The 18,708-nt window shown below is 45.4% G+C and overlaps 1 protein-coding gene across 2 annotated transcripts in view; it reads left to right on the forward strand.

Moving 5' to 3' along the window:
• The window catches only part of GALNT9 (polypeptide N-acetylgalactosaminyltransferase 9), a 204,534-nt gene that overhangs the window by 80,934 nt on the left and 104,892 nt on the right, over window positions 1-18,708 (forward strand). The window contains exons 3-5 of one of the 2 annotated variants that reach the window (XM_082203220.1): window positions 5,600-5,766; window positions 8,322-8,496; window positions 17,478-17,675. In XM_082203220.1, coding sequence (XP_082059346.1) covers window positions 5,600-5,766; window positions 8,322-8,496; window positions 17,478-17,675 — 540 coding nt within the window. Of the gene's footprint in view, window positions 1-5,599; window positions 5,767-8,321; window positions 8,513-17,477; window positions 17,676-18,708 lie in introns of those variants that run through there. The other variant, XM_082203221.1, reaches the window with a different exon arrangement.

The following is an 18,708-nucleotide window of genomic DNA, read 5'->3' on the forward strand; positions in this document are numbered from 1 at the left end:
AAAATATGCACACAAAAATCATATATTAGTGAAAATAGCTGGTACTTAAAGGCTAAATTTGCTCCCTGGACCATACATTCCTTATCCCTGTTCTGAAACATCACCCCCTGTAGTAGCCAGGATCACAGATACAGGTGGTGCAATAAGTATGGGGGACTGAGTGGAAAGGCAGCGGAGTTTTTGAAAACTATGCACCAAAATCCTGATCATTCAGGGTTCCCAAGACTCAGGAAGCTTCAACTAAATATGCAGAGGAAACTGCCTTATATAGAGTCAGACCGTTAGTCTACTTAGCTCAGCATTGTCCACACTGACTGACTTCAGCTCTCCAGAATTTCAGACAGAGTTCTCTCCCCATCCTACCTGAAGATTCCAGGGAGTGAACCTGGGACCTTCTGCACACAAAGCAAGATGCTCTACCACTGAGCTATGGCCCTTCTCCAGTAGAATCCCCTGACCCAACCTTCCTGCTGAATGCGGGAAGGCCAAAGATGGTTGCAAGAATATATTGGGGTGAGGTTAGTACACATGAGCCTTCAACAGGTTGAACATTTCGGTATCTGAACAGTGCTAAAGTTAAACAGCGCAATCCTAGGCATGTTTACTCTGTGGCTGCCATATGTTTAGGATTTCAAAGGCAGAGAATAATTGGGTGCACTCTTCCCACCTTAGATCAAATCTATGCTGCCAGGTGCCATAAGAAAGCGGCAGAGATAGTGCAGGATAGTACGCACCCCGGAAATGATCTCTTTCAGCTTCTGCCTTCTGGAAGAAGGTATAGGGTTATAAAGGCCAGGACTAGCCACCTGAGAAACAGTTTCTACGCAAATGCAATTCTGGTTCTAAACGCAGCATAAGGGGTCTCTATAGTATAGTGTATTTTAAAATGGGGTTTCAGAGTTTTTAGGGGTTTTTGAATGTTTTATGTAGTTTTGTAGTAGTTTTATGTAGTTTTTCAATTCCATTGTTCTGCATGGGACAATGAGAATAAAGATATCGTATATCAGGGGAAATTTCCGAAAGGCTGCGCTTTTGTCCTGGATCTTAGGCAACACTGAATATCAGTTGCTGGGTATCAATTGCTGGAATCCAATGAGAGGGGAGAGTGCTCTGGTGCTTGAATCCCAATTGTGGGCTTCCCAAACGCATCTTGTTGGTCACTGTGAGAACAGGATGCCAAACTATATGGGCCATTGGCCTGATCCAGATAGCTCCTCCTCCTCTTCCTCTTCTTCTTTGTTGATATTATGTATTTTTTATTATATAATGGATTACATTCAACCTTCATTGTACCTGGAGTATAATCGTTGAAATTGACAGGGAACTAACTTAGGCCGATTAATTTTAGTGGCTTTACTCTGAATAAACCTTGTTTGAATGCAGCGCTTATACAGGGTGGCCCAAAAGTAGATATACTTTCCATACATACAGTGGTACCTCGGGTTAAGAACTTTGCTTCAGGATGAGAACAGAAATCATGCGGCAGCAGCGGGAGGCCCCATTAGCTAAAGTGGTACCTCAGGTTAAGAACAGTTTCAGGTTAAGAACGGACCTCCAGAACGAATTAAGTTCTTAACCCAAGGTACCACTGTACATAGATACATACATGATTGTTTTTCGTTTCTGATATTTTGAATGATCAGAATTTGAGTCAAGAACAAACAAAGTGGATTCTAAAGCAGCACACCTACTTTTGGGCTACCGTGTGTGTGTGTGTGTGTGTGTGTGTGTGTGTGTGTGTGTGTTGCTCATTATTTTAAACTGTAAGTTGCTGAGAGGTATGATTGCAGTAGGTGACTCACAAATCACATCAAACACATAGTGAATAGTGTTTAGGAACCATTCCTAATTCTGCCCTCACTCCCACCCTCATCAAGGCTTATTTTTTATAAAGCACTGGAATGTATTTTAGCAGGCTAATAATGCACAGTGGACCTTTTTAGTACGTAGCCAGCAGTAGCCCATTGGAACTGGTAGGGTGGAAGCTGGGGACACCAACAGTAGGTGGCCCCAGAGCCAATGTTAGGTGGAGCCAACAACTTCTAGAGAGCCAGTGTGGTGTAGTGGTTAAGAGCGGTAGCCTCGTAATCTGGTCAACTAGGTTCGCGTCCCCACTCCTCCTCATGCAGCTGCTGGGTGACCTTGGGCTACTCACACTTCTTTGAAGTCTCTCAGCCCCACTCACCTCACAGAGTGTTTGTTGTGGGGGAGGAAGGGAAAGGAGAATGTTAGCCGCTTTGAGACTCCTTCGGGTAGTGATAAAGTGGGATATCAAATCCAAACTACTACTACTACTACTACTACTACTACTACTATTCTTCTTCTTCTTCTTCTTCTTCTTCTTCTTCTTCTTCTTCTTCTTCCCATCCTTCACCCTGTTGAGTTCTACAGAGGAGGAAGCTGACATATGCACACTCCCCGGTCGAGTTGTAAGTAAGAAGGCAGGCAAGAGGGGCTGGCTGAGGGCAGACTGATGTTGATGGGGCACTGCCCCATTTGCCCTAATGTGCTGCCCCACTGAGAGGTAGGTTGCCCACAGGACTTTAAATTGTCACAAGGACATTGGGGTGGGTGATAGCTTCCACCAACCTTTTGATACAATACAGCTCGGACTGGGCCAGAAAATGGATTGCTCCAGCACTTTCCCCCTCTCCATCATGTATCACCAGGGGTTGTCTGGTACCTAGGCACGATCTATCACCCCCACCCCCCAGAGATAAATGGCTAACGGTTAAAAAAAGGATGATCATTACGTTGAAGTGATGAGCCAGGAGGTCATCGAGTTTGACAAGAGCAAGGAAAGTCATTTCCTGTGGTATCATTAGCTGTATTTTAGAGAACAGGCCTCGTAATTGCTATGGTAATTGGACCCTGGATCTGCCTGTGAGAGCATGTTGGTTATTTTTAACATTAATTTCTATGCAAAGGAGAGAGTTGGCATTTCACTTTCATTGCAAGGTGCTCTGCAGAAGACTGAACTGTGGGTTGATACCTGCGGCAGCTGGGGTTAATTCTCAGGTTCCTGCATGGTTTGAATATCCAAAAATGTTTAGACAGTGCCCAGAGTAATACTCAGCCATTATCACAATTGTAGTGGATGGGGAAAAATACATATCCTGGTTCAAATAGGATGGGGGGGCCTAACCTGTTGCTCTACAGGTAGTTTCATACTATAGCTCCCATCATCCCTGGCTATTGCCCATGCTGGCTGGAGCTTATGGGACTTATTAATTAATCAAATAATTAAATCTATATCCCACTATACCTCTCAAAGGAGGCAGCCAATTAAATTAAATTAAAACTATTAAAAAATATTTTAAACAATTCAAATACAGGTGCAAACTGAGAGAGAACTCCATTTATTGAACGGGAGAAGTCTCTAAATTAGGCACCAAAAAGACAAGTGAGATGGCAGCTGCCTAATATTTAATGGGAGGGAATTCCACCACAGTAACGACCCATTGTGAGGAACTGACTTCCTTGTAAGATGTAGGAGGTCCTTGCCTGCAGAGCACAGTGGTCAATTGGGTGCATAAAGAGTGAGATGATATTTCAGTTGTTCACTGTTGAGTAACATCTTGGAGTAAAGTTAAAGGTAAAGGATGCCTGGACAGTTAAGTCTAGTCAAAGGCGACAATGGGGTTGCGGCGCTCATCTCACTTCAGGCCGAGGGAGCCGGTGTTTGTCCACAGACAGCTTTCCCGGTCATGTGACTAGCATGACTAAACCACTTCTGGCGCAATGGAACACCGTGACGGAAACCAGAGCACACGGAAATGCCTTTTACCTTCCCGCCACAGCGGTACCTATTTATCTACTTGCACTGGCGTGCACAGCTAGGTTGACAGGAGCTGGGACAGAGGAATGGGACCTCACCCCGTTGCGGGGATTTGAACCGCCGACCTTCTGATCGGCAAGCCCAAGAGGCTCAGTGGTTTAGACCACAGTGCCACCCATGTCCCTAATACCTAGGAGGCCACAGACTAGCCCCCCATCACCCAGAAAAAGAAGCATCCCTGGGTGATCCTATACACACAAGATGGAGGGGAGATAAGTGACCAGTGCATATGGGTGAACCATTTCCAAAAAATTACAAAGCCGTGAACAACTTATGTCCAAGGTCCCTCAGGGGCTCCTTAAACCCTTAAATTTCAGATTGATCACTAAAATAATCTGCAGGAGCATTGCTAGTTGTTCTCCAACTTGGAGAGGCTCTTATTGACAACAATAAAAAACTGTGTCTATAGTGTCATCAACCCAGTCCTATGCAATACTCTGCCAATAGACATTCAGCAGGTGCCTTCTGTGCCAACTATTTTTAATAAAAATGTTTTTATTGAAATATTTTCATGCGTAACAAAGGTACATATAATGTCTCTGTTTTCAATTCACAGAGTGCTTTCTATAGGTCAGTTACATTCAGTGTGAGACACTGTAGGGAGAGAGAAGGGGGAGATAACTTTTTTCATTATTTGGCATAGTGTATGTGCAGAGTTTCTGTGTCAGCATCACGTGGAAAGGTTCTTTCTTTCTTTATTAATTTATCCATTAATGTTGGTGGTGCGAGAGGATGGAAAGCCCAGAGCATGGTTGGTTGCATTCAGTTGATTGCAGTGAGTTTTCCTTGGGGGTGGTTGTTGGGTCAATTCGTATGTATGCTGGGGGGGGGGTTAGGTCATGGTCTTCTTGGAATGCATATGGAATAAAGGGAAGCCACACCAGGGTGAAGACATCCTCTTCCGTTTGTCTCTGTGCTAATTTCAGTTTGCTGGTTAGCTTTTCTAGTAGGGTTGCTCCCCATACAGTTTAAATGCCTGCTGGATACTTCTCTATCCTGCCAGGGCCATGCAGATAATTAAGTATGCACCCTTCAACAGTGGTTAATAGATGTCTGCTCTTAACTTTCTGTAATTGTTTTTATTGAATATTTCTATATTCCGTTGGTGTAAACCAGGGGTCAGCAAACTTTTACAGCAAGGGGCCGGTCCACTGTCCCTCAGACCTTGTGGGGGGATGGACTATATTTTGAAGAAGAAGAAAAATGATGCAAGAGCACCACGAGCCCCTGTGGCTGCTTACCTGTGTCTTGTGAGCGGAAGGGGCTGGCAGTGGCGGCAGAGGGATGATGAGCGTGTGAGAAAGGGCTCCAGAGAGAGGCTGCTTAAAATGGCAGCTACTCGAGCGCTGCTGCTGCTGCTGGCACCAACAAAGCCCAGCCCCTTCCTCCTCTAGGCAGGGCAGGGAGAAGCTAGGAGGAGGGAGGGAGGGAGGAGGTGCCACCACCGCCGCATGAGGGAGAGGGACAGAGAGGGGAAGAACGCGCGCACTGGTGATCCACACAGCGATTCCTGGACCGTCCGCGGGCCGGATCCAGAAGACAATTGGGCCTGATCTGGCCCGCGGACCTTAGTTTGCCAACCCATGGTGTAAACCACTTAGATATTGTTTTTATGACATAACAGTATGCAAATGTTTTTATAAATAAATAAAATTGGATCCCTCCATTTAAATGGAGAAAAGCTTAATGAAAGCTAAGGTGTGATTTTTGTTGTTTTTTAAATGCTCAGTACATCTTAGTCTTCATTTTTATTCTCTCCAGGTGCAAACAGATGTCCTATCCCGATGACCTGCCCCAGATCTCGGTGGTCTTTATTTTTGTAAATGAGGCTCTATCTGTCATCTTGCGCTCAGTACACAGTGTTGTGAATCACACCCCATCCCACTTGCTCAAGGAGATTATCTTGGTGGATGACAACAGTGACAATGGTGAATATTCAAAACACCTGTTTGTTTGTTTGTTTGTTTGTTTGTTTGTTTGTTTGTTTGTGTTTGTTTTCTGTTTCTTACTAATATGCCTGTTTGGATTGTCCATAATGGGGGGAAAGCTGTTGAGGAAAAATGATTCATATGTTCTTATGAGTAGCTTGTTTTCCCACTATGGGGAAATAATGTGCTAATTGCGTGCTGTGCAATGCCACAGCTTAGTGGCAGAGTGTATACAAAAAGTCCCATGTTCAAATTCTGGTATCTTCAGGCTAAACTCTTGTCTGAAACCCTTGAGAACTGCTGCCAGACCATGTAAACAACACTGGACTAGATGGACCAATGGCAGCTTCCCATGTGCCACAGGGCTGTGGCCCTTTCCCTGCAAACATATGGGTTCTGCACTGCATTCGCACCACAACTGATCCTGTTCTCCCCAACATTACCCTAACTGTCAAGTTCCTAAATATATTTGTGCTTTCACATGACATAAAAGAAAAATATAGCAGAAGTTTAGTCCTGATTTCTGCGTCATTTGCTTCCAGGAGAAAAAAAAGAATCCAATTGCAAATAACACGAAAATTAGTGCTAAACTTGTGCTTGTTCTGCTTCAATGGAGGCGGCAGGTATGGACACCAAAAAGAATGAAGATATAGAGGTATTGTTTCTGCTGAAGGAGAACTTGTGATCCAATCTTGGGGTGCAATATGTATATTTACTGTGGTGTTCACTTTAAGTTTAGAAACATAGGAAATGGCCTTGCACTGAGTCAGACCACTGGTCTATCTACAGTGGTGCCTCACAAGACGAAATTAATTCGTTCCGCAAGTCTCTTCGTCTTGCAGTTTTTTCGTCTTGCGATGCACGGTTTCCCATAGGAATGCATTGAAAATCAATTAATGCGTTCCTAGGGAAACCGTCTTCAGACCAGGTCCGGGGACAGTCTGTCCCCGGACCTCTTCTGAAGGCTGGGGGGGGGACAAGGGCTTTTCTTCCCACCCCCAGCATTTTAAAAAACCCCGGGACAGCGGAGGACTTCTCCGCTGTCCAGGCGATCTTAAAATGCTGGCGGGCGGCATTTTAAAATCGCCCCGGGACAGCGGAGGACTTCTCCGCTGTCCGGGGCGATTTAAAAGCCCCTGGGAAGGCAGGCAGGGGGGACAAAGACTTTTGCCCCCCGCCAGCCTTCAGAAGAGGTCCTGGACCTCTTCTGAAGGCGGGCGGGGGGCGAAAGTCTTTGCTCCCCCCTGCCTGCCTTCAAAAGCCCTCCGGGACAGGCAGGCAGGGGGGAGCAAAGACTTTCACCCCCCGCCCGCCTTCAGAAGGTGTCCCCTCCCCCCCGCCCGGCTTCGGAGCACCGGGAGAAGCGATCTCCCCGCAGCCCCTTGCTTCAAAAGAGGTCCGGGGCCAGCGGGGAAGAAGCGCTGCGCTTCCCGCTGTCCCCGGACCTGGGGCTGCGGGGAGAAGATCGCTTCTCCCCGCCGCCCCTTGCTTCAAAAGAGAAGACCCGCTGTCCCCGGGGCAAGCTTCGTTTTGCGAAGCAAGCCCATAGGGAAATTCGTCTTGCGAGGCAACTCGAAAACGAAAAAACCTTTCGTTTTGTGAGTTTTTCGTCTCGCGAGGCGTTCGTCTTGCGGGGTACCACTGTAGTTCAATAATGACTATACCGACCAGTTTCCAGCAGGGGTCTTTCCCAGCCCTACCTGGAAATGCTGGGAATTGAACATGCGACCTTCTGTATTCTAAGTCAGATGTCCTACCACTGAGTTATGGCTCTTTCCAAGTGAATCTTTCTTAAGCTTTGGTCAGTGTGACCAACTTATTACAATTTAATGCACAGAAACTCATTATATCTCATGATTTGGAATAGTAATACCAATACCAATAATAATTAATAATAATAATATTCAAATGGCCCAATCCATTTCATTTTGGGCTACCTAACATAGGAAATGCACAATAAAATAGAGTAACCCCAATATGTTACACTATCCAACTAAATCCTATTCAGAATAGACCCACTGAAATTAATGAACTTAAGTGAATCAAGTCCATTAATTTCAATGTGTCTACTCCAGGTAGCACAATCATTGAATACTACCCTCTGTTTTTGAAGTAATTTTTAAATGGTGGGGCAGACAGAAGGGGCTAAGTACTACGTAATTTGGCTTGATTGAATTGTCCTCATTCAGGTCTTCAGAAATGTTTGTTGTTGTTGTTTAGTCGTTTAGTCGTGTCCGACTCTTCATGACCCCATGGACCAGAGCACGCCAGGCACTCCTGTCCTCCACTGCCTCCCGCAGTTTGGTCAAACTCATGTTGGTAGCTTTGAGAACACCGTCCAACCATCTCGTCCTCTGTCATCCCCTTCTCCTTGTGCCCTCAATCTTACCCAACATCAGGGTCTTTTCCAGGGAGTCTTCTCTTCTCTTGAGGTGGCCAAAGTATCGGAGCCTTCAGCTTCAGAAATGTTTACTCCGAGATAAGTGAGATTCTGTTGAAATGAAACAGAATGTGCTTCTCAACTCCCAAATCTCCTTGTCTCTTTGTTTTTACAGTTGAGCTGAAGTTTAATTTGGACCAGTATGTCCACAAGAGATACCCAGGGCTGGTGAAAATAGTTCGTAATAACAAACGAGAAGGGCTGATCCGAGCCAGAATCCAAGGTTGGAAGGCAGCAACATCACCAGTGGTTGGGTTTTTTGATGCTCACGTCGAGTTCAACACCGGCTGGTAAGGTCTATGATAGGTAGGACATGGGCAGGGGAGATGGCATAATGGACAAGTTGGGGCGGGGATGCTAAGCCATGGAAACTGAGAAAAATCTGAAGCCTGTATTCTGTATTCGAAGTGCTGTGTTTTTTTTACTAATGTAGCTGAGTCATAGGAAAGGTTATCAGAGAAAGAGAATTCTCTCTTAACCCACCAGTGGCAATGCATTCATCCTTCACTCATCTAGGACAAGGATTGTAGGCTAGCTAATTTAAGTATTAAATATTAACAGTTAATGTATCTCAGGTGTAAGCTTCAAGGTTGTGCTTTGTGATAGAATGGATGCTTGAATCGGGCAATTGGAAAAAAGCTAAAAGGACAGCTGCTTTAACTGGCAATCGATAAAAGACCTTGAGAACTTGCTGAGACACTTTTATTACCATGCCTGCGATGGTGGTGGAGTTTGAAATGCTGTCTGCAGACTGCTAAAACTCTGTCTCATGACAACTTCATTCCAGTTACTGAAACTTAGGCTTGAACTGCACATTCCACAGAGTCCCAAGTTTCCTTCCTTCCTTCCTTCCTTCCTTCCTTCCTTCCTTCCTTCCTTCCTTCCTTCCTTCCTGTTGGTTTAACCCAATACAGCCTGGGTCACTCTGCAACTAGCCACAATGGCTATGTTGTGCCACCATAATGCTTCTAAATACCAGTAGCAAGAAATAACAGGAGAAGAGAGGGCTCTTGTGCACATCAGGAGGTGCGTCCAGTTGACATAGTCCTGCTTCTGATAGCTCAGTTGGTTAGATGTGGTGCTAACAATGTCAAGGTTGCAGGTTCGATCCCCGTACAGTGGTACCTTGGTTCTCAAACTTATTCCATTCTGGGAGTCCGTTCAACTCCCAAAACCATTCAAAAACCAAGGCGCGGCTTCTGATTGGCTGCAGGAGCTTCCTGCACTCAAGCGGAAGCTGCGTTGGACGTTCGGCTTCTGAAAAATGCTCGCAAACTGGAACACTTACTTCTGGGTTCAGGAGCTGATTTGTTCAGAAGCCAAGCCATTCGAGTACCAAGGTTCCACAGTATGTGACAACTGCATATTCCTGTATTGCTGGGGAATAGATGATCCTTAGGGTCCCTTCCAGCTCTGGATTCTATGAATGCTTCTCCCTGGTATTAAACCTGTGCATAGAGGAATGCATGAAAGGGGCTGCTGCTTATTTCCCTGACCTAGTGCCCTCCAGATGTTTTGGCTACTCCTCCCCATCAGCCCAAGCCAGCATGCCCAATGATCAGGGATGATGGGAGTTCTAATCCTGGGTTGAGGAAGTCTGGAATCAAATTGAGATATTCACCAAGTTAAACTGGGAGAGATGGGAGAGCAAACCTGGGAATGACACTGGAATGGTGACCGGGGGGGGGCAAGCCCACTCATCCTTAAAAGACAGATAGATAAGACAAAATGAGTAGACAAGAGTATTTAGCTTTGGAATCTGAAGGAGGTAAGCTTCAGTGTGCCTCCAACCAACCATTTACTTCAAGTCACATTAATGTCCCTGCAGGGAGCGCCAATGAAGTTGAAAAGAATCTAACTGGTTGAATACCCAGAAATAGTCATTATGAGGCTGGGGAGGCCCTAACCCCCCCGCCAATTCACCAGCAAAAAAAAAAAAAAATGCTGCCATTTCAAACACTGTTGTCCAGATTCCTCCAGAGAATTAATTTTCAATCAAAAGATTTTGGGCCATTAGGCTAATAATGGAATGTAGGAGAATGAGGCTTAATGGTGTCTCTCTTAGCCTGAGCAATCCCCTACTTAAGTTACTCAATGAGGGAAATGAGATTGAAAATATTCAGAGCATAAGAGATGTTGTGCTGGGTCAGACCAAAGACATGTGTCCCAACAGTCCAGAGATACTTGGGATTTGTCACAAATCAATAATTGCCAAGGAAATTCCTGACTTTTGGCCCAAAGTTTTGTTCTATTGTTTAATTAAATGCTACCTGCCACAAGTTTTCTTGTGATCAGCCAGTCCTCACTACCTCTGCATAGCCCTCTGATGTCAAGAGCGGCTCAGCCTTTGTGTGGGTGCTCCATGTGGTGAAGCTCTGAATTGCAGGTGGCAGCTTCCCTAGTTGACTGCCTTCAGGTCCTGAACTGATTGTCTCCACCCACACAGGCTGGCCATTGGATCCTTCGGCACAGAAAGGAGTATCATAATGCTTCCTGGTCAGATTGAGCCTTGCAAAAGGACTTCTCGGGCTCTGCTGTGTTCCTGCACTCTCAGTAATGGTTTTGTCCCAAGTTCTAGCTTGCTCCTTGGTCCTGATGTGATAAAGAATTAGATGTGATTCTGCTGTGAGTCCGAGCATGGATCAGGATGAGAAGATAGGACACTTTGAAAGGAGCCCTGAGACCATGATATTACTGATTACTACCTGCATTTATATCCAACCTTTCTATGTAGCTCAAGGCGGAATACATGATTCTCTCCTATTTCATTCTCACAATCACCCTGAGAGGTCAGATAGCCTGCAAAATAGTTGCATTTTCCAAGGAAGCGTGGGCATGGAGCACCCTGGAGACAAGGGGGAATGCCTTTCCAGAGTTATGCTCATCAGAAGATGCTTGGAGTTTCGGGGGCTTGCAGGAGCACCCCAGGGCATGTTCTAACAATAATGTGCCCCAACCGAACTCTGGACCCCCTACCAATCACCACTAGATTTGGTTCCCACTAATGTGCCAGGAAGAACAAGAGAACCCAGCTAATTGCATTAACTTTTTGCCTATGGATGTCATTGGACTATAATTCCTGTCAACCCTAAGGACTGGCCATGCTGGCTGGGACTGATGGGAGTTGGAGTTAAACAGGTAAAAGGTTCTCCATTAATGACATAACCCTTTCTTTGCTTCCTGGAAGCTGCTGATGGATCAGCTCCATTGACCAGCTCCTAGGTCTACCTCCCCCCTTGACTGCTTCAGCACTTGGAGCTTGGACTTCATGTTGCTGAAGCTGTTGGACAGCTCCTCTACTGGTCCAATGTCCTATGTAACAGTTCTTCATAGGGCTTTCTGGGCTTGACTCAACCACTCCCCTGCTTCACCCAGCAGGATAAGGATAGGGAATTCTGCTTCCTATGCTGTCAAGGGACTTAGCTTCAGGGTAAATTACTTCTGGAGACCCCTCCTTACTTCTCCTCCACATGGAGAGAACATTGGAATTGGCCTCGAGTCAGAGATTTCTAGTGCTTTGAGCATCAGCTGGAAATCACGTTACATGTGGCCTCTTCAAATTCTCCACTTTATTTGCATGCAGGGAAACCAAATTTCCCAGGGAGTGGGGATAAATTCTCCAATGGTTTCTCTTCAATTCTCTGGAAGACCTCTGATATTTCTTTCTTATAAAAGTATCTTCCATGTATATTTGTACCCTGTGGGGTCATGGCAGAACAGCTGACTTTGGCATGGCACAGGTGCTGCTCCCCTCCTCAAAGGCTTTGATTGTGTCATCGTTTCCCGTGTGCTTCCATTTTAGTATTCTATCCAGATGGAAAATAAAAGTGGTGACATGATCTCATTCTTTCACAAACCCGGGGGAATCTTCACTTGCCATTTCTGTATCTGTGAAATTTCACAGTTCAGGCTTCCGAGAAAGTGGGAATGGAAGTTTTCAAACACAGATCATCATTGGGAACGGTTTAGCTCTTTAGTTTGAAACCAGAAGTACTTGGTGTCCAGTACGATAATTGATGTTCTAATGGAGGGGTGGGGAACCTCACACCTGGAGACTGAATGGTGTCTTCCAAGCTTGTCTGGTCCTCAGACTGGCCCAAGTTCACCCATCAAGCTCCATGGCTGAGTGGGGACGTAAACACTGATCTCCCAGGTCCTAGTCCAGCACCCTAACCCTTATGTCGTCCTCTCATTGCTGAATTCCATAGCTATCTGGGGACAGTGCTGGGAGGACACTCACACCACATTGTTAAGACTTTATTTGGAAGTGGGCACGATTCCCTGATCGTCGCCACCCGCCCCCACTCCCCACTTCAGAAGGACTGCTAAAGCACAAACAGCCCTACTGATATCGTCATTGTTCTCCCATAAGGAAATCTGATCTCTCTTGTACAGGAAGCTGCATAACTCAAGCAAGATGATTTATGGAGTTGCTATGGAGCTATGGAAAGTATGTGCAGGAGGAGGACAAACTAGCGGCCTTAGAGAGCCGTAGTCAGCTGTAATAAGGAAATGGGGGTGGTTTGGCAGTATCCAACATGACAGCTCCACCAGGCCTCTGCAAGGGATCCTTTGATAAAAGATTTTAGGCATCTCCTTTTTGAAACGGGCATCATGGCGCAACTGCTTTTGAGGAAAGGGTGTTGCATTAATTTCTCATGGTACCCAAGTGAGCTCCACGCTGGGTATTGCTTTATGTTAATCAAATTTTTACAAAAGAGGACACAAATGCCTGACAAGCAAAGAATCCCCAACACTGTGAGAGTAAGCTAGGCTTTCCAGCCATTCATAATTTTGCGGTCTGTTCATATATCGGGATCTCTCATCCTAATACTATTGTTGTTGTTTATTAAATTGATAAAACAGCCTTTGCCCAAAGATCACAGGGCAGTTTACAACAGAAAAAATAGGCAGGAGGAAGTTACTATGAATGACATTGGACTGTGTGCACTGTCACAAGAGGTCTCTGCCATGATTGTCTAGACTGCCCTCCTATCACAGAGGTGAGGGACAGGCCAAAGGGAGATGTTCTGGCTGCCTTTGTCTGAGCTGTAGAGCAGCAGCTCATGCAGGAGGTCCCAGGTTCAAAACCTGGCATCTCCAGGTAGCTCTTGAAATGTTCTTTGTCTGAAATCCTGGGTAGTCACTGCCAGCCAGTGTAAACAACACTGAGCTCAATGGACCAATGATCTGGTTTGATATATGGAAGCTTCCTATGTTCCTGCAATATTGACCATCCATGTGTATTCATATCTAGCAGGGATTTTTTAAAAACAACAACAACGAAGTGCTATTGGGATGTACTGATGAACCCTTTTCCATTCCATATCAGTTTCACATACGGTTAATTGTAGGTCCATTCCATCATTATTTTTTGCTAACTGAAAAAAACCACACATTATGTACATATTCTCTCCCTAAAATATGCATTCTGTGTCCTTCTCAAATGCATTTCCCCATAAAATATACATTTTTCTTGTTAAATATGAATTTTTGGGTATGCTTTCCAAAACCAAGACTGCATCACAAAACTCAGAGAGAAGCACATCAGCCAGCTGGTAGCTGCGTTCTGGTCTGCATTTGAGTTCAGGACCATCTAAGTAGATCAGTTGGATTTAAAATGTGAACTGAACCAATTTATCCTCTATCCCACAGTATTATGATCTGTGATGTAGCCATCCCTCCTAAATGGGTTGTCCGCACTAGAGAAGACACTTGTCACAATGACTTATTGCATGCAATGCTATTTACCTTCAAGACTCTCTGATCTGTATTGCTACAATGACAATACAAAGACCCCCTCTTCTTTCAGTGACAGCCCCCTGAGGGCTGTTCCCTGAGGTGGTTGTCACTTGGCAATGAAATACCCCAAGGTGACTCCCCACTTCACCCTTCAATAACAAGTGAATCACAGCAGCCAAGTCCTTCTCTGCCAGGTAAACAAATTAACAGTGTGTCACTAATGATGCCTACATCTGTTGCTTGGTATTCAGATGCTTGACATAGCAGGCCGAAACAAAGCAACGTGTGTGTGTGTGTGTGTGTGTGTGTGTGTGTGTGTGTGTGTGTCTGTTGCAGACAGCAATTGTTATTTAGGTCTGCATGGATTATTCCCACTTACTTGACTAATGGAGACACAAAAACCTGCTGGTAGAACCAGGAGAAATGACAGTTGTTGCATTGCCATGTAAGAGTGTGTGTGTGTGTGTGTGTGTGTGAGAGAGAGAGAGAGAGAGAGAGAGAGTGAGTTTGCCTCTCCCACAGATGCCTGCAGCACAACAAGCCGTTTCTGCTTGAGAAGTAGGGAGAAATTGCGCCTCTTAGCTGAATTGTGTTTTGATTTCTTGGAGAATATCCAGCTCTTCTCCTTGGAATCCCCTGTCATCCTCCAACAACCAGCTTTCTCATAAATTTAATCTTGTCTAAATAGCACAAGCTGGTTGTTGTTGTTGTTATTTAAAAAGAAGGTCTCCTTCTCTAGGCCATGTGGGTAAGATTAAGATTCCACAAACTGGCACCTTTTGACTAATGCACTATGGAGAGAGAAGAGAGAGCATTAAACAGATGTCTCTTATCTATACCATGGTGGGGGTGGAGCAGTTTGGCCCTTGAGTGTTTTGATTTGAGCAATGTGCTCCTGCAGATGTTTGTGCTCTGACTGCTCCTATTTGTTAGGGACAATTCCTTTTTGCTATTACTGGACTCTGGTAAATTGCTTTCCTATGTTTTTGCTTTTGCCTTGTTCAAACATGGTTAGTACAAGCTGCTAGAATTGTCATCCATTATCTTCCACACTTCCTCCAAGATGTTCATACATGGTCCGCCCCACCCCCCTCCACATCCTTGTAAAGTAAGTTAGGCTAAGCAATTTTGACCAGCCTCAGATTGTCCAGGGAGTTACATGGATGAATGGGGATTTGAACCTGGATAAGAATGTAAGAAGGATCCTGCTGGTTCACACCAAAAACCTATCTAGTCCAACATCATGTTTCCCTCATTGGCCTCTGGGAAGCCCACAAGAAGGACAGAGGGACAACAGTCCATTCCCGCTGCTGTTTCTCAGCTACTGACATTCAGAGATACATCTGTTCTGCTTGGTCCTAGCCCAACACTCTAACCATTATTCCACAGTGCCTCTCTTTAAGAGTTGCCATCCAGCAACATTTAACTGCATCCCCAGTCCTCTGGAAGTTACATCTCTGAGTGGTGGTGGTTGGGTGGGTTCACCTTGCCTTTATAACACCTGTTGGAGTTGACCCTTGGTGGTGGTGAGAAGAGACATTGCCTGATCAATATTCAACAAACTGCATATCGGGTGATACACAAGGGTTCAATCCTGCTTTTTCAGGGTGCAGGAGCAGGAGCTGGCTGATGTGCCCAAATCAAGAAGGATTGAATTCCCTGCTCATCTGCTGAGGAACTAAGGTTCAATCTTGCTTCCTGCAGGGCTCAGGAATGGGGATTGGGTTGCATGCCTGAACCAAGTAGGATTGAACTTTCTGCATATTAGCTCATGAATGGGGGTTCAGCCCTGCTTCCTGCAGAGTCCCCACCACCATGTGTTAACTGACTGCTTTCTGCCACCATGAATATATGTGTCCCACACCTAACACCACATATTACCGGTACATCAGGTGTGGGACAGGTGAGCATGGTTTTGTTCTTGCAGGCAAAATGGGGAGGCATGGAAGGCCAAGTTTGACCCATAGGCTAGAACTGCCCCATCCTTGATGTAAATATTAAATTGGTATGCAGTGCACCACTTGCCATTTCACTCATTGGACATTTTGGTATATTTACTTTTGTTGGTTATGTCTTCTTAGACAATTTGTTGTAGCAGTTTTCCCTGCTGAATTCGTTAACCAAAAGAATAAACACCATGTTGGCTTTTCAGACCAGGGGAGGGCAAGCATTTGCAGAGTATGTGAAGATAGCAAGTGACAGGCAAGAGCAGAGCCTTCAGCAATGCATTATGTTCTGAAGGGTCAGATAGTGATCTTCCCTACAAGGGCAGGAGTGATGCAAGGTGAATGTATCCTGTTTTCTTCTGTGAAATGCTGGAGGATAAGTACAGGTGCATTCCTTAAGCTAATGACTTGATACACCAGAAACCAGAGGCTCTTCTATATATCATATAGGAAGCTGCCTTGTCCAGCTTTCTGAAGGACCCAATCCAAGCATGGCTTGGAGCACGAAAGGGAAACCTGTGGTCCTCCAGATGATGTTGGCCCCAGCCCCAGCCAGCATGATGATCAAGGATGCTGGAAGTTGTAGTCCAGCCACATCTAGATGGCTCTTGGCTCTTGATATGATGGGATGCATAGCCTACTGCCCCTCCCCATACACCCTAGAGGTGTTTGTTGGCCATGCAGCACCTCGCTGCAAATGAATGAAAGGGTTCAGGGGTGCTGTTTCAAATCTCAGTGGTGGGATGGGTTGAGATTCTTACAAAGTCCTAAAGCAGGGTTGGTGGATCTGTAGTCCTTGCAACATGGCTGAGCTCCATCATCTGACCACTGGCCATGAGGCTTGGGACTGATGGGAGTTGGTGGCAGTAGTGCTTCTGAATCCCAGTTGCTGGAAACCACAGGAGGCGAGCCTGCTCTTGCACTCATATTCTGCTTGTGAATTTCCCACAGTCATCGGGTTGGCCGCTGTGAGAACAGGATGCTGGACTAGATGGGTCATTGGCCTGATCATAGAAGGTCCTTCCTATGTTCTTATGAGTTGGTGTCCAACATGATCCTCAAGGCCCCTTCCAATTCTACAATTCTATGATTCTATGAACATCTGAATATCCACAGGTTCCCTGCTCATGCCCAACAGCCCTGTTCATGGATATATTCAAGACTGATTTGTTCACTTATTTTTTTAAGAAATAATAGTTGACTTCAAGAGAACATAAGAAGAGGCTGCTGGATAAGGTTATTGATAATCTAGTCCAGCATCTTGTTCCACAGCAGCCAACCAGATGCCCAGGGGAAGCCAGCAAGTAGGCTCTGAGCACAGCTGCCCTCTCCCCACTTGTGATTCCCAGCAATAGGTGTTTTGAGGCATAGTGTCTCCAAAAGTAGAGGAAGAACAAAGCCACTGATAACCTCTTTGCTCCATGAATTTGTCTAATCCTCTTGTAAAACCTTTCAAGTTGGTGGCCATCAATATTCCGTATGGGGGTGAATTGGTAGTATTAATTTCGGTTCTATTTATTCTCAACAAAATACTCTTCTTAAAAAGAAAAAGAAAAACAGGAACAAATATTGTTTGTTTACAGGGTGGAGCCGGCACTTACCCGCATCAAAGAAGACAGGAAACGGATCATCCTTCCAGCTATTGACAACATAAAGTACAACACGTTTGAAGTGCAGCAATACGCCAATGCAGCTCATGGCTACAACTGGGGACTCTGGTGTATGTACATAATCCCACCGCAAGACTGGCTGGACAAGGGGGACGAGTCTGCACCCATCAGGTGACTTTCTGCAATTTCATACCATTGCTGCTTTACTGCTGAAAGTTCCTTAATCCCATGGCCTGATCTTGGTGACCACTCCCCACAAAAACAACACTGCATGCTGTGAGAGGGGATGTTGTGTGCCTTGAGGAATTTAAGCCACCCCATCAGATGCATCAACCACACACCACTGTTCTGAGTTGGCCGAGTCCTTGTGCAACTTTCAGAGCTGGTGTCAGCACAGCATTCTGTCTAGGCATTATTGGGATAACTGGGTCCAGTTAACGGTTGGAACCCTGTCGTATACAGAGTGAGAGGCATTTTTGCTAGTGAATCTTGGTTAAAGAATTGTAGAATCATAGTATTGTAGAGTTGGAAGGGACACTGAGGATCATCTGATCCAGTCCCCAAAGGGATCAAACCTGTAACCCTGGCGTTATCAGCACTACACTCTAACCAACTGAGTGAAAGAGTCGATTTATTGCAATCCCACACAGATATATGCTTGCAGAGTAAGAAAACAATGAAGTAGTTTATAGTAGGAAATACATACGTTGGATAGAAAAGTTTCTAACCTAACTAGCCAATCTGGAGAAGAACAAAGGCAGCCATACTAGCTCCAAGTTGACCTCTCATATTAAGGTCCAAGAGAAAAGTGTGAGAGGAGCAGTAAGCTGTAAACGAATGCAACCATATCAGTCTAATATCAGATACAGAGGTCAGCTCAAGAGGTTAAAAGTACAGGTACAAGGATAGTCTAGGAATCTGGAGGCCCCTAATTCTATCTGCCTTAACCCATGCAAAATCCCTCTTGTCCAAGCTGAGTTGCACCCAAACTTCCAGCAGGCATTACTAAGTTCCTATTGAGGTATGCACTCCTTCAGAAGGTCCATCACTGACCCCTAGGACCCCTTTGTTGTGATCCTCATAGGAACCTAGGAAGCTGCCTTAGGCAAAGCCCGTCCGGTGGTCCATGTAGCTCAGTATCGCCCACACTGTCATTAAGAAACTGCCTCATACTGAGTCAGGCCAGTGGTCTAGCTAGCTCAGT

Source organism: Podarcis vaucheri (assembly GCF_965113315.1).
Source record: "Podarcis vaucheri genome assembly, chromosome: 16".
Taxonomy (NCBI): Eukaryota; Metazoa; Chordata; class Lepidosauria; order Squamata; family Lacertidae; genus Podarcis; species Podarcis vaucheri.